Consider the following 21,447-nt stretch of genomic DNA (forward strand, 5'->3'; position numbering starts at 1 on the left):
TACAATGATTTACACGAGGAAGATGATAATCGGAGGCGGTCATTTAAAATCAAGATTTGATGTAAGGGTTGGTTTTTGTAATCTTCCTCTAAGGTCACGGCAATGCTGCCTTAACATCCTATTTATGGTACTTTAGTGTCAAGCAAGTAAAATAAGCTTAAAAGACACAAGTTTCTTTATTTTTGCTGCCAACTACAAAGAGGAAAAGTCCTTTTTTTTTTTTTTCCCCCTTTTAATCACCACATTTAAAAGTGAAGCCAGGAGTCCTCTGAGGAGGTAGATTCAAGAGGCTGAGAGTTTCTACATCTATGTACTCACTCAAACAACTAGAGTGTAAGAAAGGTGAGTATTAAAGAATTTTGAAGAAGCCAAGCTCACAATGGGTTGCAAGCTAGCTGGGTTTTTTTTAGTGTCTGCAAAAAGTCTTGCACTTCTGTTGTTCCGCTGGGCTCCCAGACAGGAAATCATTAGAAAAATGCCTCCCTGAGCATTCTGAGAATGAGCTCTAATCTGACAGTTTGCCCTCTCATCTGTTCAGAAATGAGACTAATGGATCTTTATTCTTCCACTACAACTACTTTGAGTCACTAAGAACAACCTTTGATAGACAAGACAGAGATCAGAGTTTACCACCAATGCCCCTTGATCCGAGTTGTTCATTTACAGGATCTCTGTAATTAGTAGCAAGCGTGGTGAAAGAAGCATTAGCTGAAGTAGCACTAGTTAAAAAGTAAACTTACAAATGAGTTTTTAGCAATTGTGAACAGTAGCTTTTTAAATTTCTGGTGCACTACGTTTCTACATAGACTATGGATTGCTGGAAAGGAGCCATAGGCAGCAACTGGATTTTTCCTACCGTCATCATCTGTGCAAATGGATTTTTTTCCACAATGAGGCCATCAGAATCTTTTCTCACTCCTTACTTAAGTGGACCAGACAAAAACCTAACAATTGAACAGGTAAGCAACTGATCTCTTACGTAATAATTAGAACACTTAAAGCAGTAAGCCTCACAGCAATAAATGAATGGGAGAAAAAGTATTCAGTAAGATAGGTATATTTTATCAAGATACCCCTATTTAAGATTGGCCTGGAAAAGGATAAGGATTCTCCTCTTTTACAAGTTTAAGTTCTGAAGTCCCCACATTCCTGGACTTTGAAACCATTTTGGTTGTTGTTTAAGAAATTGATACTTTCAGCAAGATCAGGTCAGACAGTTCCTTCCCCCCAGGAAAAAAAAAAAAAAAAGGAGCAACAATGAGATTTACTGATACTTGCTGGGGAATTATACCAACAATGAAAATGAAATAGTGATCAGATGTAAGACAACCAAGCAGACTTCCACTGATGACCTATTAGATTATTACCTATATTACTACGCTGTTCTATGCATCCATTAGTCTAGGCTGTGCAGGTCAGATTCACATAAGTTGTTTTTTAATTTTTAATTATTTTTTAAAAACCACGTACTGTGACTGTGTTCTGCTCCTCCATTCAGCACTGGTTGCTTCAGGTGCACACTTCGTAATAGAAGAGGACACAAATCAAAAGAGAATCATGAATCTAATGGCATAATCAGACAACACAAGCTAGGTACACCCACATAACCACTAGCATGAACAGTCATTCCTGATCTGCACTAGTAAAAGTTGAGGCAGAATCTGCCAGCATAGCATGAATCCAATTTTTCCTCTGAAAATGGTGTTTTTTTTTTTTTTCTTTTTTTGCAATCAGAAATGAAACCTTTCTTACACGAAGCATATAAATAACATGATGAAATGCCTTAATTCTCATTTCAGCAACATCCAGCTCAAAAATAAGGACAGTACAGATACTGACTCTTTCAGCTAAACTGTTCTGTCATGAGCTAATTCCCCAAGTTTCAGTCACTTAATTTAAAGTGCAGATAAACAAAAGCAACCCCCAGAAAGATGCAGTGATCCTGCTGCTCACCAATCATACTGGTTCAGAAAACGACAAACCACTATTGTTCTCTCAGCACTGCAAACAATTCCACTCAAGTCTAACTGCTTAAGCCAAGAACAAGCAATCGGGACCTAAAGCCAAGCAGGTCCAGCACTTCCTAGGTAAGATCTCCCCAAAGCAGACATCTTACAGCCGGAGTTCAGATCGTGACGTGTATCCAGAAGAAACACATACCTCCGCTGCAGCTCAGCAGTAGTAAACAGCACCTGCCAGCTTGGATGGAGACCAGTTTTAGAAAAATATAGGTGTTAGAACGATCAAGGGGCTGAGGGAGTTGGGATTGTTCAGCCTGGAGAAGGCTCTGCAGAGACCTTACAGCGGCCTGCCAGTGCCTAAAGGGGGCTCCAGGAGAGCTGGGGAGGGACTCTGTCAGGGAGTGTAGTGATACGACAAGGGGGAAAGGCTTTAAACTAAATGCAGGTAGGTTTAGATGAGATACAAGGAGAAAATTTTTTCTATGGGGGTGGTGAGGCCCTGGCTCAGAGAAGCGGTGGATGCCACATCCCTGGAAGTGCTCAGTGCTAGGCTGGATGGGGCTTTAAGCAACTGGGGATGGGGGAGGGTTTTGGAATTAGATCATCTTTAAGGTCCCTTCCAACCCAAACCATTCAGATTCTAGGGAAAACAATTTATTTCTGGAGCATCCATGCAATTGAAGGCCAACTGAAACTTATTCAAATACTGTTTCATCAATAACTCACTTCTCACACAATATTTAATGTGTGAGGACAACATAGTAATAACTATATACTAAGTCCAACTCCAGTTCCCCCAACATAACAGCATCTTTTATTTTTCTAATCAAGCAAAGAGGAGAGGTAATCAGCAGTATGCAATGACTCATAGGGAAGGTGAAACTAAACAGGCATTAATTTTCAGCTACCACAGGGAATAGCATTTGATACAAGATAATGCTTGTGTCATAGCAAAATCAATTTCCTTCTAGGTTACCAACCAGATTTTCCCCGTTTGGACATACTCCTACCTCGCACTCCTGCTCCCCGTCTTCCTGATTACAGACTACGTGCGCTACAAGCCCGTCCTCCTCCTCCAGGGCATCAGCTACATCGTCACGTGGCTCTTGCTCCTCTTCGCTCACGGCGTGGTGGCCATGCAGGTGATGGAATTCTTCTACGGGATGGTGACAGCCACCGAGGTTGCCTATTACGCCTACATCTACAGCGTCGTTAGCACCGATCGCTATCAGAGAGTGACGAGCTATTGCAGGAGTATCACCCTGGTTGCGGCCACGCTTGCTGCAGTGCTGGGACAGCTGCTGGTTTCCTTGGCAGACGTATCCTACTTTCACCTCAACGCCATTACCCTCGCTTCTGTGTCCCTGGCATTCCTGTGTTCCTTTCTCCTCCCAATGCCCCAAAAGAGCATGTTCTTCCACCAAAAAGCTGCCTCTGAAACTCTCCCACACCCACAAGCAGCCGTGGCTACGCTCGGCTCCAACGGGCCGCCGAGCTGCCAGCAGGACAAGGACTGCGCAGCTGCTGGCACGGGACCAGCACCACAACAGCAGGCTGAACAGCCCAAGCCCCAGAACCACATGCTCAGAGTACTGCTGCAGCTGAGCAGGGACTTGAGGGATTGCTACAGCTCTAGGAAGCTGCTTTACTGGTCCCTGTGGTGGGCTTTGGCTACGGCAGGCTTCAATCAGGTTGTGAACTACATCCAAGTGCTGTGGGATTCCAGAGCCCCCTCTCACAGCTCCGCAGTGTACAACGGAGCTGTTGAAGCAATAGCAACTTTTTTAGGTAAGTAAAAAACCACTAGCAGCTACTTCTAATCTGTCTTGGCTGGTGACATCGTTTCGCAATGTCTTCAGCGACTATTTCCTATGAGGATTAAGGTCAATAGTAACAGCTTCCAACACATAACCCCCATATAAATAGTGTGCAAAGCATCTCTTCACTATACATTATCCCTGGGGTCTTTAAAATACTCATATATACACACACAAAATACATAATCTTTTCCTTCTTGGGGCACCTTGTCCCACCAAGAAGTTTTAAGAGTTTTCATTCACAGCTCTGTTTAGTTCATACATTCAATGCAAAGTAAGCAGTTCAAAACCCTTGAGCAATGCCACCTTGCCTACTCCTCTCCCAAATATGTATAAATGAGTTGATACAAAAAGTAAGTAAAATAAATGAGATATCTGCTCTAGGCAGTCTGTTCTGACAGTGGATGAGCAGTCATTTCAGGTAAGTGATTCTGGATAAGCACATTGTGACCCAACAACATAACGATCCATTGACCCTCTTTACCTGTGTGCCTTCTGTTTTGTGGCCACCTCAAAGTGCAACTTCATTTAAATAGCTGTGCAGTACCCATGGAGCCTCATTTCCAAGCTTCCACGCATCTCCTACATACCAGCAGTCTTATCTTACACTTACACAGGGAGCTGTCCATCTGCTCTCCCTCCCTGAAGCAGCATGAGGTGTGTTTTACTGAAATTACTCCAAAGCTTCAAGACTACTGGTCTGAGCAGCATTCCTAAGAGCTTTCATGTTTTTGCACCATCTGGAACTTGATACTGTTCTGGAGTACAGAAAGCACTCCCGTTACCAGGAACCTCTGGCAATTGTAGTTACGGACCAAAGGAGGAGGCCTACTTTTGAACTATGATGAGGAACACATGCAGCCAGCAAATCAAGACCACTAGTGTACTATCCTGCCAAAAAGCACATGGGGAGCCAGTACTCGCTGCTGTATAGCCTGCCTGAGCCAGACTTCTTTTGCATTCGAGCTACTAACCTCAGCATAGTGTTTCAAAAAGCTTTCATAAACACACAGGAGGCCTCAGTGCTAGAGGAGCACAGAAATTAACCATCGCTGGATAGCATTCTTAAGGTAGTGGAAGGTATTTTTGCTCTACGTCATTATCAGTAAGGACTAGGACATTTTTCACCAGAAAATGTTTCACTGAAGCTATACTTTCATTAGGTAAAAAAAGAAGTATGAAGGAGTGCAGACTCTCATTTCATGAAGAGGTTTACATGGAAGAATTAAACTCCCCCAGGCATATTTTAACAGAAAGTGCTTGGTGGGGTTGCTCTCTTATGGTTGTCAAAAACGGCACAACAACAGTATGCCAGGCACTGCTGCCTCCAACCTGAGGCATTAGGCACTTTCTCAGAGTGCTTCATCCTGAGAAAGCTCTGTAAGCAAGAAAAAAAAGCAAAAACAGAAGACTCCCACAGCATTAATAGAAAATAGAAGCCACACCATTATCAAAGTCTACTGTGGTCTTAAAGAAAAAGTACCAAGAGCTCCTGTAATGATCCATTTACAGAGTAATGCCATGACTCCAGGAGGATAGTAATGTTTGAGTTTTAATTATTTTTCATTTTTAGGTTCAGCAACATCCATGGCAGTTGGATACATCAAAGTAGACTGGGATCTTTCTGGAGAACTGGCTTTGGGAATGTTCTCTGCAATGGATGCTGGTTCTCTGTTTCTCATGTACTTCACAGACAACATCTGGGCATGTTATGCTGGTTACCTTGTGTTTAAGGCATGCTACATGTTCCTTATAACAATAGCAACGTAAGTATAACACACAACTGTTCCAATTAAACTGATTTGAATCAGTAGAAATATCCACTTCCACACTCCTGAATTTTACTGGAAGTTTCCACAGAAGTAAGAGTTTTGAATAGGTCACTATAGCAAAATATTATTTCTAACCAATATAAAGCTATACTTAAATGTATGACCTAACCATAAAACTAGCTTATTCCAAGTCAGTAATTACCTTATTCTACATTTAGCTGTCCAATGATTTATGTATGAGACTTCTCTAAATAATCAAATGAACATACACAGGTCCTCATTTAGCAAAAATATCCCAAGTAAGAGAAGATGCACAATAATGTGGCAAAGGTGAAATAAAAAATAATCTCTGCCGAAATGAAGATACTAAAAACGTAACTATCAAAAGTAAAGCTTTATCCTGTGATGACTCCACTGTGAGCATGAAGTCATTCCCAAACTTCCTCCCTTAAATTGCAAGCACTCAAGTTCTCCAGAGCTCAGTTAACCTGGCTGTTACTCGTTTTCAGGTTCCAGATTGCTGTCAATCTAAGCATGGAGCGTTATGCTTTGATGTTTGGCTTCAACAACTTCGTTGCACTGGTGATCCAGACAATTTTGACTGTTATTGTAGTAGATTCAAAAGGTCTAGGACTGGATATCAGCACCCAGGTAAGCTACATTACTCGTACTACTCTCACATTCCCTGCTCTCCTCCAGAAGAGGGTTCTATTCAAAGTTTAGCCTCTGGGGAGATATTAGGGGATGGGTTAGTTTAGGGCACTTACTTGAAAACAGGTTCATTTGAAGTGAACTGGCAGTAGCTACTAGAGCCTACTTGTCCTCTAATCTTGTCAATGTTGCATTTCTGTAGTATGCTTAAGAACATATTTCATAGAGCAGAAGGGAGAACCATCACCTGTTACTCAGTTTCTTCTTATTTAAAGGCTTACTATTGACAAGTGTATTGTAAAAATGCACTAAACAGAAGCAAGCTGAAAGGTTATCTGTGGGTCTTTATTACTACAGAAATTTGAAGTTACGTAGTTTCATTGGATGCACTTTGAAATTACTTCAGTTATGAAAATTAACTAATCTCACGTTCCCAGACAGCTTTAGACTTCAAGCACACATACTGAATACCGCCCAAGTCTCTAGCTGTCATCTTTTCAGATAAGAGCCAGGAAGTGCTAGCCAGCTGTCCTCCTCCCTTGCTGAGGTAGGGAGGGCAAGCAAGTAACAGGATATTCTCCCCACCCCCCTTTTATGACTGCAGTCTTTCTACTGGATGAAGTCAAGCAGCCAGACTTCGAGCCATTTCAACAGGGGATTGTTCTGGGAACATAGGTGGCAGGGAAGGGAAGAAGTCAGTGTAGGGACACCCCTTATGTTATTTAACAGCAAATACAGTTCTTAATTCTTCCTCCCCTCTTCTCCCCACCCCCATCTCCCAGTTTCTCATTTATGGCAGCTACTTTGCATTCATAGCTGGAATTTTCCTGACCAGAAGCATGTACACCATTATCTCCATCAAATGCCGAAATGCCAGAGTGGCTGGTGAACCTATTGATCAGTAAGGGGAAAGAGATGAAAAGAATGGTTGCAAGCAACAATGCAGAAGGTTGCATCATCCGAACAATTAGCGGAAACAATGCTCAATCAAACAAGACTGGTCCATGATGGAAAAGGCTGTTTATGAGCCTTCAGCACAAAGAGCTTTGTAAACAGCATGATGCGTTTTTTCCCAGTTCTCTTCACCAACACTTCTAATCCCAGACAATCCTCAATCTTCTTTTTCAACTCAAATTTAGTTATGCAGTCCTGACACTAAAACTTGTATTAATGCTCAATTAGCACAATAGGAGGCAATTTCATACAGATGCCTGAGCCTCACAACAGAAGAGCTTACAGAATACAAGCTTTGAACTTTCACTTCTACTGAGTATTTTAATTAAAGGCAATTTACCATTAAATATAAGACTTTCAAACATGCCTGTAGAACCTGAAGAAGTAATTGCCCCATAGCAGCAGGACGATCTGTAGGAAAGGTTGCCACCAAAACTTTTTGGTGACTTGCACTTTTTCAACTGGAAGTTGGCATGTATTTTTAAAGCAAGTTAATGCAAGTAGCAACTAACCACCACCCCATCCCCAAAATGCTACCTCAGTAGGTTCAGAGGGATTACTACATTCTTACAAATTTCAGAGGGATTGCTACATTCTCACAAATGACCAAATGCAGTAACTTACCTGTGGAGGCAGATTTTTTTAAGCCAGCCACAGGGAGAATTCAATATCTATACAAGGCAGTCAGACTTAAATAAGAACGCTTGAAATCCTAGATATAACTAAAGCTAATCAGACTTTGAACTGTGTTCAATAATGGCCATTTTGGAGTCATTTATATCAGCAGCAATTCTCATTATGTTCCTCTACCACAAGGTACAGGTTAGTCAGGAGAGAACTGCTATTTTCTGCTTTTCAGCTCATGAGAAAATAAAAATCATGAATTCCTTTGAAAACATACTTTTTAAAACTTCTTGAGCTTACCTTTATGCCTCAGTAATTTCTCCCTCTAACAGAGGAGAATATTTGCATCGTATTTATGGCTCTTTCAGGATTCAAACCAAATTTGGTCCTTTTCACACTAACCTGTTTCAATATTTGTTTCAATGCAGAGCTTGGGAAGTATGCAACCGTTAAATTAAGTAACTAAGCTGCAATACCTGGGCATCCATCTGCCTTGCAGAGTTCATGATGTACCTCTTCCAGCATCATCTTAAACAGATGAGAACTGATATATCAGGATTAAAAGTATTACTCTAGAAGCTCACCAAATTAATTTCTGTAAAAGAGGGATAAAGTTATCAAGTAAGTTCTTTGACAGTAAAGCAAAAGAAGATACCCAGAAGTTAATGGGAGTATAGCTTTTTGGCAACTATGGCAGTCACGTGAGCAACTGCATGAACAACTGTAGAAAATTTTAAGACAAGACACGATTTCTAATCATGGGAGAAATATTTATTCATTTTGTACTTATAGCTTTTATAAAAAAAAAGTCAAGGCAGCTATGGTGTCAGTTTCTGTTCAATATGAAGGAGATTCATGACAATATACAAGCCACTTGTCTGGAGTTTGATGAAGTTAGCAAATGTACACTAGACCAGTGTGGTTGTGTATAAAGTAAGAATTGGCAGTCTTTTATGCATTCAAGCTAGTAATGGAAAAATAAGACATTCTGCTATTTCTGCAGCATAAATTAAATATGCAGCCTTGCATATTTAAATGAATTCCAGTTTTTTAGCAGTAAACAACTTCATTTTGGTCAGAACAACTTGTCCAAAGCCTAGTTTACACCAATTTAGAAATTAAGGGAGCACAGGATTGTTCCCCTTCCACAGCGTGGTCTTCATCTCATTGAAAAGACATTCAGTTCTCTGCAATAAGTGTATTTAAGTGTTCTACAAATCCTTCTAAACCCTTGAAGGTTCCCATTCTTTACTGCATTCCTGTGTCATTATTCCAGAACAGATGTCGACAATAGAGAAATACAGCTATTTATATTATACTGGTGAGGGCATCACTAACACCCTGAAAAAAAGCATAGCTGCTGGGGGTTTGCCTATGAGTTCCCCAAAGGGTCCCAGGAATTAAAACACATACACTACTCCACATCCAGCAGTCCTAGTAAGAAGGACAAGCAAGACTCCAAGTCTCTTTAAATGCATCAACAGGACAGAACAGACGTTTAAGTGTGGAATACTACTAGAAGCAATGTGTTACGTCTGCCTGTCCTTTGCAATCTCCAAAGCTTCAGAAGCTAACATACGGAAACCGCCATTCCCCACAGGTAGACAACACGAGTCAGCAGCCCTGGCATAAGAGTATTAATAGAAGCAACGATCAAGTCTTTCAGTTCCCCTGGAAATAAGTAGATCTAGCATTCAGGCAGGCAGTTACAAATAAAGTTTCTTACCTTCAGGAATTCTCCCATTTGTCTCAAACTGGCTTCGACATCATTTTCTCAAATATCTGTAATAAACTGATCCCATTTATTCCTGTTATTTTGCAAACTGTTAGATCTTCATTCTTCAACTGGCCAGAAGCTTGAAGTCCTTGTATTCACAATGTTTACATTAATTGCTTAGCTCTGGTATTACACTTGAACTTAAGCCAAATTAAGTGTTTAAAACCCACCACTGACTACTTTGATGACCGTACTCTTGTTGCAACTTTCCTATTAAGGATTAGACAAGGCACACATTTCCTCCTCTACAGAAGCTATTCTAGTATGAGCAGAAATACTCCAGTAAATAAAAAAGCAATAAATTAACATTCCACAGGAGGTCTTACTAATATATGTGCATTTTTAATAAAATGAGCACTAGTCCATTTGTTGTACCTTGGCCTGCTATTACACATACTGTTCTGCTCACAAGTAACATTCAAAGACTCCATCGTTAGCTACCCACAATTACATCTTTTAGCAGTTAACCCTTTTTCAAGTCACTGTCAGTGACTTTCAGTGTCCTTCATTATACAGCTATCCTGTTCGGTAAGTCGCTTCACTTGAGCTAGAACAGCAGGTTTAATCAAAAGGTCAAAACGTAACTAAAATTGAGGGATGCGAAAACTAAGTTTAAATCACCTTTGAGCATATCACTTTTGGTAACTCATTTGTGTATGAGATTCACAGTAGAAACACTCTAACCCAATAAAGTGATATTGCACAGAAATAAAGCTACACATTTTTTTTCCTAATATTTATTTTTTTTTTCACCTGCAAACCGTAGCAAAACATGATCAGCTTTATTATGCAGACAGGTATCCCTCTAACATTAGAGATTTAGGCATGTATAAATAGAAGAGCTCTTAGGAAAGGAAACAAACCTTCAATTTAACTTCATGACTTCCAATACCAATGGTTAAAATGATGTAGCTCATTCATTCCAAGAGATACAACAGCACCTTAAAGTGGCTGATCTATTTCCCAGTAACATTTCCACATAACAATGTGTTAAAGTTACAAATACTGATATGCACAAATAGCTATTTTCTAAGAAAAATATGTACAGTACTGCAGCATAATGAACGTGGTATCTGCAATAACTTATTAGCCAATTTTAATATACATGATACCGCTACTTTTTACCTGCCAGTTCACAGGTTCAAGGATGTTACCACAGCCCTCTGTTTTGCACGTTATTACCTGGGGAGAGGTGTGTGTGTGTGGAGGGGAGGGGGTGTTGATTTTCTTTGTCTGGGGGCAGGGGGGTTGTTTTTTTGTGTTTGTTTTTGTGTGTTTTTTTCCCCCCAAAGGTACACAAAGCAGGCTTTTATTTTAACTTCTTAAAGACTTCTTTTTTGTTTAAAGCTAATATCAGTGAAACAAGACAACAGTGCAAGAGGCGCAGAGATGTTATGTGACCACATAAGAGTTCTTTTGGGTAAAGTGTCTATAAGGCTATAAGAAAGGGTTGGTTGATGAGCTTCCTGTTGGGAATTGTCCTGTTGGTGCACCAGCCTGGGAGAAAAAGAGTAAGACACATTTCAGATTTTTTCCTGTACCACAAATTATAAATGCAGTGTATATAAAATGGTAAACAACTTTTTAGGATATTTATTTTACATTGCAGTTTTTTGTATGTGTTTTTCTCTGAAGATATAGTGTTGTAAGAGCATGGTATATAAATACCTCTGTTTAAATTTGAGCAGCCTTACAAATGCCATGTCATCATTATATTGAATTGCATTTAGGAGATTCACATGCTGCCTTCCTTCCCTTATTTGAAGAAAAAAAATCATGCAGCTCTATAATTGTTTCAGATTATGTCTCTTCAGACATACATAAGTTATTAATATCATGCAACAACTCACTTACCATAAAAGGGTTACTAGATACTCCAACAGCTGCAACTTGTCCAAAAGGAGTTACTACAGGCTTTGCCTGTCCAAATGCAGCAAAACCTGCTCCTTCAAGAGATAACAGTGAAAACATTAATACTAGTAGCCAGTCTTCATAGAGTTCTTTGCTGCAGCTCCAAAACAAAAACAAGTGGAAGCTTGGACTGCACCAATCAGCAGGACTTGTAATACTACACTGTTTATGTAAGGTAAGAGCTTTTAAACACAAAGCTTTCACTTAACAGCTCAATCTATTTATACTAGGACTTCTTGCAGACAAATCTTGTCATTATATGTATTAGCAAGATCAGTTCCCAGTTCAAGCATGCAGTCTGTCTCTCTCCTCCCCCTCCCAGCAAAGTAGCCTGAATGCAGAAATAACTTGCAGGCTGTAAGTCTTAAGTTCAGGAAGAACTTTGAATGTTCCAGCTGAAAAGCAATGAAAACAATACGAAAATCAGAACTAACTTTGGCTCAGAGCTTGCCTCTGCTCACAAATTTGGAAAACCAAGCTCTTAAGATCATTCTCATCTGGAAGGCTACTGCCTCACGCTTCAGCTATACAATCACATGAACACACTTAGTCTGCCCCAGTGCCCAGTCAAATGGATAGAATGAAGCAGATAAAGAAGCAATGTATCTTCGGAGCTCTAAAAAGATTAGTTAAGTAACAGCCATGTAAATTATACACGTGTCCGCAACAAAAATTACACTCCAGTAGATAAATAACAAGCCTAAACTATAGCTGCCTACGTTTTCTCTACAACACTGCTTCAATAGATGACTGTTTTTCTATTAATGTCATCATTCACAGTGCACTCTAAAGATGATACTTGACAACATGACTACTTCAGATACATTAGTTATTGCGTCTTAGAGCTAAAGTCCAGGAGCACTGTGCTGCAGAGCTCTGGAGAACTGATTATAAAAGCTTAACGTGACACACATGAATATCAAAAAGCTAAGTTTCTTAACAGTAGAATACGTGTAAAAATGTACAGTAAGACACCATCACATATATAAGTGTAAAAAAACATAGCTGAGCTTTTTATTTTCAACTGTTCATAACTACTCAATTCTCAACTTCTACATGTGCTTTTTTATCAATGTTTATTTTATCATATGAATTTTGGGAAAGTACATTCTGATTTTCTCACGTCTGCTTTCTGAAAGTTAGAGAAAGCATCATCTCATGCAGACCCTCCCAAATGAAGACAGAACAGTCCTTGTGACTAAACCTTTCAGGCCTTTGAACATTTATAGTTTTAGCATCAAATTATGAAGTTTGTTACGTCACTGCACACAGTCAAGCCTGAAAGCTCAACTACAGAGCCAAAACTGTTGTGAGGAGAACCTCTCACCAGTATAATTAGAAAGTTCATACAGAAATAAACATGCACCCGTTATTGCTGACAGAATTAAATCATTTTCTCCATGTTTCTGATTTAAACAAAAATTATCTAAAGTATGTAGACCTACCATTTGGCTGCTGAGCAAAAGCAGTCTGTTGGGGGAAAGCTGCCTGGGTCGGGAATGTGGGCTGCTGGAAGTTGCCACTAAAACTAGTAGGAAGACTGTAGGAGGCAGGAGTTCCAAATCCTGCAGGCATGCTCATGGATGCAGTACCAAATGTTGCTGCTGGTAGGCAAAAAACAGCACTAAGTTATTTGTAAGAGATCACTTTTTTCATAAGTTATTACCATAAAGCTATGTCAAGGGTCTCTTAATGCCGCAGTGACCACACAAGTTACGTTTCAATCCTACAGCCACTGAACTGATTCGTTACCTTGGATCATCAGAAACTAGGTGCTTAACTTACTTCGGCACTTTAAAAAATAAACAGAATAATTTAAAATGTGCTTGATCCAGCACATTCAGATATACTTTCTGGAAAGGACTCTTCGATATATTCTTGACATCAAATATTTCGCCTGAGGTTTTTCTGGTAAAAGTCTGCACACATCAGAAGCAAGCACTTTCAGGCAGCATAAGCCCCTCTTTTTCTCTACCGAGAAAAGCATGGCAATATCTTCCTACATCACGAGCTGCATTACAGTAAGTTACAAGTAAAAAAAAAAAACAACTTAAGGGATACATGCATCCCTCTCACAATCCCATCCTGTGTCGCTTTAAAGGAAATTCTCATCATGCACATTAATTTGCACACAGTTCCTAGTGCAAAACCCTCTTACTGTTGAGGTAAGACTTAAAACAAACAAACCAAACAAAATCTTTTCATCTGATTCTCTGCTGAAACATTGCAAGTTAAGAACATACAGCACATATGCAATTCGACATGCCTCCAGCAAGAACAGGAGCACATCGAGTGGTATGTATACTCTCGATGTACACAAGATGTAGTAACAAAACCATTATTCAGTGTTTTAGGAGTTATTCTTGTAGGGAGAAGAATATAGAAGGCTTTTTGGTACAAATACAGACACCAAGCATTTTCTTCTAGTTCAAACTTAGACAGAACTGTTCTTTTGAACTGCCAGATGTTAGATTTTACGCAAACCCAACAATAAAAAATCCTTGTATTTAATGAATACAGCTTAAATCATCAGTTGAAAAGTTTACCCCCAACGTACTCAAGGGCAAGACATTATACATACAAACCGCTGACAAAGTACACACAAAACTAATGTACTAACATTGTTTTAAGTTGAAATTAGCAAAGCAGCTACTCATCAGGAAGACTTGCTAAAACAAACAAAAGCACAACAAATTGAGTAACAACTTGGGATATCCCAAAAGGCAAACTACTATTAGCACAAGCTACAGGAGTCACTCAACTTGTTAGCATTCTATTGTGTCCATGGAGGATACCAATAATGGTTTTGTTTTAGTAGTTTAAAGCATTTCTAAGCTCCTCTCTCCCTTTGCCCAGTTGCCAGATACCCATACCCATTCAATTTTTAAAACATGGGAAGTCTTCTGAAATTCTACGTGCAGAGAACCAGATAGCTGCCAATAAGCTTTTACAAGCAAGAACAATTAGCCACGAGAAACTTGATACCAAATGTGGCCACCTACCAAAGTGAGCGTGAGGAAATATGTGAGAGTGCATTGCTCCCGAGAGGCCTTATGGAAGCCACAAAGAGACCAGACAATGTCAAATCATTTATACGCATTTGAACAGTAATTTCTTAGATAACTTTATAAATATACTCACACACACACACACGTAGCAAACCATTCAGCCATAGCACAACCAGTGATATATTACATTAAGAAAGCCATTAGAAATAAATGCTACAAACCAGACCTCCCTAGTAATAAATAGGGTCCACGCAGAAAGTTTAGCATAAAAGGACAAGCTACAGGTTTGTAACTTACACTGAAATCGGTTGGGTATTATCATTACCTACAGTCACATTCTTTTTTCTAGTAGATAATACTATAGCTGAAAGTGGTAGAAACTCTGCGAGCCAAGAAAAGCAGTTTGGAAGATGGAAGGATAGAGCCGCCACATTCAAATAAATGTATCTGAAGTGCATTAATCCAGTTATCTTTCATATTTTGCCATTGGGCAGAAGGACATACTGAAGTAACTTCCTTCATAGTTCGAGAACGCTGCTTCTAAAGGCTACAAGTTCTTAAAGATGATCCAAGATAGCACAGTTAGTGATAAGTGGTAACATGAGGTAAAATTATTACGTAGCTGAACTTATTTCCTTCATTAAATAGCTGAATATCTCCAAAGGGACTTAAAACAAAATTCATTTTAGCAGAGGATGTGAATCGAATCAACTCAATTTTAACTCAGCCTGACCAGTTTCATTCAGCCTAGACCTCTGAACAAAGCACAGCTCTGTTAAAATGCATATATCAGCAGATCTAAGTCTGTGGAAGCCCAATTAGCAGATAAAAGTGCCCAAGTTAGACTCTGTCTTTGTAGAGGAAAACTAATACAATACAGGATTAATTTAAATCCAAAGATCAATGCTTTCAAAGAGTTTTTTTAAATAAGGAAGTGATCGAGGTTTTTGGTGAATGGATTATAATTCTATAGAATCCTGCCCCAGAAGATTCATGTAAGTCATGAGCATAACAATTGTATTTAAACATACATTTTCTTATTTATACAAGGGAATAAAATAAATGACATCAATTCACCTGCTGTTTCAACCTATGCATTCATTTCAATCAATTACTGATTCTGTCAACGTGACCGTTTTCATATTATTCTGAATGATGTGGCTTTCTGTGCTTCTTGAAACCAAGTTTTATTTCTAATACAGTTTAGTATCAGCATACAGGCTTTGTATGGCTTACATAAATTTCAGGTAAAGCTGAATTAGCTCTTCCAGTTAGTTGCTAGTTGCAAAGTTCAGTTTTTTTTTAAAAAGACTTTAATGAAATATACTCCAGGATGTTTTTTTCCAAGCCCACCCCAAAAATTTCTATAAAATATGCAACATTAACTTGGCATTCTTTCCTGTATTAATTTTAACTGGATCCTAAATAATTCTAAGTTTAAGATTTTGAAATCTAAAGCTTCAGTTTTTCTGCTCTTCTGCATAGTTATTTGTCCCAGTCTAGGCACATTTTGAAATATTACACTGTCTGTCCCTTCCATGTTAATCCATTTCATGTTCTTTAGATGAGGCACTGAATAAATGAACTTGCAAAAAGCTAACAGTCTAGAACTTCACCTTTCCTGGTTTTAACTCCAGCTCTGACAAGCTCAGTTTTGAGGGCTTTCAGGATTTGGAACAAAAGAAAGAAAAAATCAAGTGTATCAGCTTGGCAGCAAGGCTTTCAAGATCACTGACTTCAGGGCAACCTGCCGGTAAGCATGCTTCAGAGATAGAAAGTTATAATCTTGCACAGTACTCAAGCTATTCAACAGCCTACATATTACCAGATAGGTAGCATTAAAACACCTTAACTGATCATTTTGACTTTTTTTCATGGCCACAGTCTGTAATTCTAGGACTGGACCAGAAACAGAAAACTAGTGTCCTCAACCCAACAAAAATATCATGTAACACCACACAAAGAAAGCAAAGGTAAGCTATCCATAAATATCATACTCTACATTGAGCACACAAACACACACCCCTAAAGACAGGTAACACAAAGCCTTTAAGAAAAATTACACAGCCATGAACAAAGAATCAATGCAAGCCCTGAAGAGTTTCACAAACACAGGGTTGGTTTTTCTTTTTTCCTAACCTGTTGTTCCTCGGCTATTGGTCTGGAATGGGTTTGTTGAAGGTGCCACTGGGGCAACAGGGGCAGCTACAAATGGATTTGTGGAAGGTGTTGCTGAAAGATTAAAAACATTATATTTAATAAAGTCTTAAAAATAGCCAGTCTGCCTCACATTAGGTTTATAATACCTTTCGATAGAGATATGTAAGTATCTATAAAATTGCTTGGAAATTTAGTAATCAATAATGAAATTCTTAGTTTGAAATGCAACGCATGCACAGACAACAGTACTCTTTTGGTGTCCCTTGGTAACTTAATTACCAGTAGCGTCACAGGATAGCACTATCAACTAAAAATTAGTAAGTTGCTTGCTTACAGTCCATGAAAGGTGTTAGTAACACTTACATACCTCCAAACGGAGCAGGCACACTTGAAGATGCAGGTTGTGTCTGTGCAGTAGCAGCCACAGGTACTGTTCCAAAAGCATTGCTGAAAATAATTCATACATTCAGGACAGTCAGAATTGCTTGTTTAACAATTAAATACAACTTACATTTATTGTCAGCATATAAAAAAATAAAAAGCAATGCTTACACACAGTTTGCAATGCGCATTATAATTCAGTGATGCCAGCGTCAGAGATTACTGCTGAGCAATGAAAAGTTCTCTCCACCAATGGCAAGAGAAAGAATATTGAACAGAGGCCATAAGCATGAGGTTGCAAAGCAAAAGCTTTAGGGTGCACTTGCAATACCAGGCAGCATTATAACACACATTTAGTGTTTATTACCCTAATGATCTAGAAAGAAGCAATTGGTAATATTTACATCAAAAACATTAGAATAACATTTTGCCAGGGATGACGCTATGATTCTTGGTATGTATGCAAATATTCTGTACGTAAAAGTGTTACCATCTAACAGGTTCAGCATGTAATGAGAAAGGTGCACAGAGCATTCTGCTGACAGTCTTGTATCATCATACAGTACTAGTGTTATTTAAAACAAAGGATGCAGTTTCAGTAGTGCTTCTAATCACATCTAACATTTCCTCCATTTTTGATAAAATTGAAAACAAGTTTAAGAAACCACTTTGAGCTACTTTTCCACATATTAAGTCAATGAAGAGAGTCACTATTATGTCTAACAAAAAGTACCTGCTGACATTACTGGTGGAAGTATATGCATTACTAGAGGTTGCTGTGGAGCTGAACACACTGTCTAATTCTGCTAGAGCTGCATACTTGTCTGAAGATGCACTTGACTGATTTGGGGCTGACAAAGCAGGACCTCCTGATGCTGACACTACTGTACTGAAGCCACTTCCTTGCTCACTACCACCTAGAAAGAGAGAATACAGATTAAAAAAGATTAAGGTTTCACTTTCTGCCCTGCTAATGTTGAATACTAAAGTACAGATTTTATTTTCAGACTTGAACTCAGTACAAACTATGGCATACAGAAGTGACATGCTTCTATGGATATTCTGCAGTTCCAAAGAGCGTCCAGTTTCCCTGAAAAGACTCAATACTACTGTCATCTTCAAGTAGAAGATGGAACAGATTTGAAGGTGTGCATTTTGTTACAAAACAAAGCTCTACATTATACAGCAACACAAGTTTTCACATACCGCTTGCAAAGACAAGTGAGACTTTCTTCTCAAGATTAATACAACTTTACAACTCCTGAATATACATTTCCAAACTAAATTTCCAAGCACTGAAGGAGATGCTGATGCTAATTCACTTTCTACAGAGAAAATGGACTCAAAGACTATTCTTACAGCACGAAGTGATTCCATAAGATCTCACAAAGTTTGAACAGTAACAGCAAGCTGAAGATGCAAAAAACAAAATACAGTCTTTCCATAGATCAACAGAAGTAACAATCTCTTAAGAACAGATATTAGCAGGTAAGTAGGGAGAAAAAGTATGACACCTGGGCATCTTTTACCAAGCTTCAGTACATCTCATTTGCTCCTCACAGCCAGTGGAGCTTTCTACAAGAAGAGGTGACCTTTATTTGATCTCTACACCTGATCTGTAGTCCTTCAAAAAGATTGCTAAGCCATGGAGGCAGTGTCTTGATTAAACACAGTCTTGGGCAGCATTGAATTCAGAGTGAAGCTGAATTTTGCATCTGTGCTGAAAATAACAAACTCTAGTTTTGTCATTTTATAAAAAAAATAAAGCAAAATCTTTTTGTGGCAGAGAGGTAGGCCAGTTACTCTGGCAGTTCTTTGCAACAGCTACAGCTCTCCACTTGCGAGCCTTCACCATAGCTTTATATATAAATAAAAAGGCTTAGTTCAAATATATTTATATGTATTTGAATGTGCATATATGTGCATTGCTGTATGACTCATTAGATATTTAGACAATTATTCATCTTGATATCAAGTAGATTCCTAAAAAGCAGCCTTCTGATTACATCCTTTTGGACTAACGCCTTAAAAAATCTCAAGCTTTAACGTCTTACACATTACGGATATATTGAAGTGAAATTCAACTTATAATTTAAAGAAAGGACATTTTTAAATAGTTACTAACTTGTCAGGCACAGCCATCCTTGTGGTAAGTACACACAGATTATAAGCATGTCAAAAATAAAATTAGTTACCTTGCCCTGCACTGAAGATATTATCTAAATTAGCCAGAGCTGCATATTTGTCTGCTGACTGAAGATTTGGTTTATTCACTGCAGCTTTACTGGCTCCAGTTGCTGTTGCGTTGCTCTGAGAAGCATTGAAGGCTCCAAAGTCAGCACTGGAGGATTTGGGGAAGTTATCAAAGTGAGCAAAGTTAGCATTCACTGATCCAGCACTTCCACCTGTAACAAAAGTTAGATGTGATCGATACTTTATTTAGCTTTGAAGCGTCTCCAATGTTAACTGATGGTACAATAATCCCACCTCTCTGCAGTTACCTGAGGCAACAAGTTCCCCCGGCCCCATCCCACAGATATAAGACCCTTTCCCATATCCTTCAAATTTAAGTTGGGCCAATAGGGAAAAAAAAAATTGTGTCTTTCAGTTTGCAGATCAGGGACAAAAGCTTCACCAGATTAAATCAGTCATAATTTGATCTTTCGTATCTTTCAGATCTACGTGCTACCCACCAGCTGTTAAATCAATTTCAGGAATATTTGGTAGAGTAACAAATACTTGTCTGAACCTTTAATATTCAGAATATTGCAGCTTCATTTTCTGTCATGTATCTAATGAACTACTTGAATTCACTTAATGGTATGATATGCTTGACCATTTCAGGCATCAGTCATCATTCCAGGCAAAAATGAAACAGCCTAGAAGTCCAAAAGTAGAATGATTCTACATCAAAGTTTAGAGAGTTTTGTTCTCTTTTCTCGGATTTTTAGACTAAATCCAATCAGAAAAAGGGTTGGGATAGAGAACATGCAAAACAGCTGCTTTTATACTGAGTTTCTACTTACATCAGATATACATAAATCAATTTGAAAAATCTAGCTTAGGTCCACATTAACTGAAGTTATGTTTAAATACAAAACCACGAGCTTCCATCTCTCCAGCATCCAGACATTTTATTAATATAGACAGGTCATGTACTTAAATTTAAATGAGTTACTCCATTACGTGTCTCACACTCTACAACAATTGGTTGAAGACTCCACTCATACTCTAAAACCAAAACGCTTTAATAGCTTAATCAATGAAGTTAAAACATACGCAACAGTAGAAATGACGATGCTATACTACAATGGCATAAAATGAAGCAAGCTGAGTTTTCCACTGTGTGGAACTTACTGTGTACAGCCTGAAGAGGAAAAGCTGAAGTAAATTCACCAAAACTGCAGCTAGATGAAAGCGTTCTGAACGCTGGACAGCCAGAAATTGTGTGAGGGTTAAAGTTAACATAAGAGGGGAAGAAAGAAAATTTGAAAAAAAGTTTAAAACGACACCACACTCAAAAGAAAAAAAAAGGAAAAGAAAGTCAGTCAGCCAAAGATCTAGACAAACAGCAAGTGTAAACTCAAGCAAAAGTTTTAAAGCATGATCAAATTAAAGGAAAGCAAAAATAAATCTTAGCAACAGGCTCTACACATGAAGTCACATGAACATACGCAAAGTATGTGCACCTATTACACGTTTGCATAGATGCCCTTATTTTGGTGCTGTGACATGATTTTGGTCTACCAAAACCCCTCACTTACAAGGTTAACAATCAATTCAGTATTTACCAAAAGTAGTTTTTTATTATTTATTTCAGGTGTAGAGCTAATAAACACATGGTGCCATAAAATTAGACTTCTTAGTAGCATTAGGAAAAAAAGGAAATCAACAACAAACAAATAATTCATTTTGAGTTTCCCCAGAGCTTCAGATGGCTTGATTGCATTAAAGCAGGCAGATGCAAGAAACAACCTCAGCTTAAGTACCTTTCAACATAAAGGTAAGAATTATTTCAATTAAGTATTAATCAAAAGTGCTAGGAGTTCTACCTGTATTTTGGGGCTGAAAAGAAGACTGACTTGCTGTGGGGAAACCTCCAAAACTACTCGAGCCACTAGACTGTCCAAATGCATCAAAGTTTGCAAAACCTGCATTTGCAGAGTTCTGCGCTGTAAATTGCAAAGGAACAAAACATGTTAATGGATATGGGAAACAAACAAACAGATGTATTAACTGAATTAATGGTCATGACAGCCACCAAGGGTTGTGTCCTACCTTGCAATTTCTTTTTACATGATAATTATATATGGTATTCTACAAATAAAAGCTGTCCTTGGAACAAGCTTTTGTGACTCATCATCACAGGCCTGCATCACTTAATGCTGTTTCTCTCCTCCTCACACACGCTACTACTCACAACTGCATGAC

At 38.7% G+C, this 21,447-nt stretch overlaps 2 protein-coding genes across 11 annotated transcripts in view; one reads left to right on the forward strand and one right to left on the reverse strand.

Annotated features, from left to right (window-relative positions):
• Positions 1–731: 731 nt before the first annotated feature.
• Positions 732–7,717, forward strand: LOC118171384 (thiamine transporter 2-like). Its single transcript, XM_035334475.1, has 5 exons — positions 732–959; positions 2,933–3,749; positions 5,352–5,544; positions 6,060–6,201; positions 6,984–7,717. Exons 1-5 carry the CDS (start codon positions 810–812, stop codon positions 7,104–7,106), a joined length of 1,425 nt encoding a protein of 474 aa, XP_035190366.1. The 5' UTR covers positions 732–809; the 3' UTR covers positions 7,107–7,717.
• Positions 7,718–10,277: 2,560 nt separating this feature from the next.
• AGFG1 (ArfGAP with FG repeats 1) overlaps positions 10,278–21,447 on the reverse strand; it is a 36,060-nt gene continuing 24,890 nt past the window's right edge. For 2 of the 10 annotated variants that reach the window (XM_035334463.1, XM_035334471.1), the window contains 10 exons: positions 21,069–21,188; positions 20,374–20,445; positions 19,212–19,421; positions 17,750–17,933; positions 17,003–17,082; positions 16,615–16,707; positions 14,470–14,517; positions 12,913–13,071; positions 11,411–11,502; positions 10,278–11,053 (listed from right to left, as the gene is read on the reverse strand). In XM_035334463.1, the coding sequence (XP_035190354.1) occupies positions 10,994–11,053; positions 11,411–11,502; positions 12,913–13,071; positions 14,470–14,517; positions 16,615–16,707; positions 17,003–17,082; positions 17,750–17,933; positions 19,212–19,421; positions 20,374–20,445; positions 21,069–21,188 (1,118 nt within the window). In that variant the 3' untranslated portion in view covers positions 10,278–10,993. The remainder of the gene's footprint in view (positions 11,054–11,410; positions 11,503–12,912; positions 13,072–14,469; positions 14,518–16,614; positions 16,708–17,002; positions 17,083–17,749; positions 17,934–19,211; positions 19,422–20,373; positions 20,446–21,068; positions 21,189–21,447) is intronic. The other 8 variants (XM_035334464.1, XM_035334470.1, XM_035334466.1 and 5 more) reach the window with 8 other exon arrangements.

The sequence above is a fragment of the Oxyura jamaicensis genome, chromosome 9 (assembly GCF_011077185.1).
Source record: "Oxyura jamaicensis isolate SHBP4307 breed ruddy duck chromosome 9, BPBGC_Ojam_1.0, whole genome shotgun sequence".
NCBI lineage: Eukaryota > Metazoa > Chordata > Aves > Anseriformes > Anatidae > Oxyura > Oxyura jamaicensis.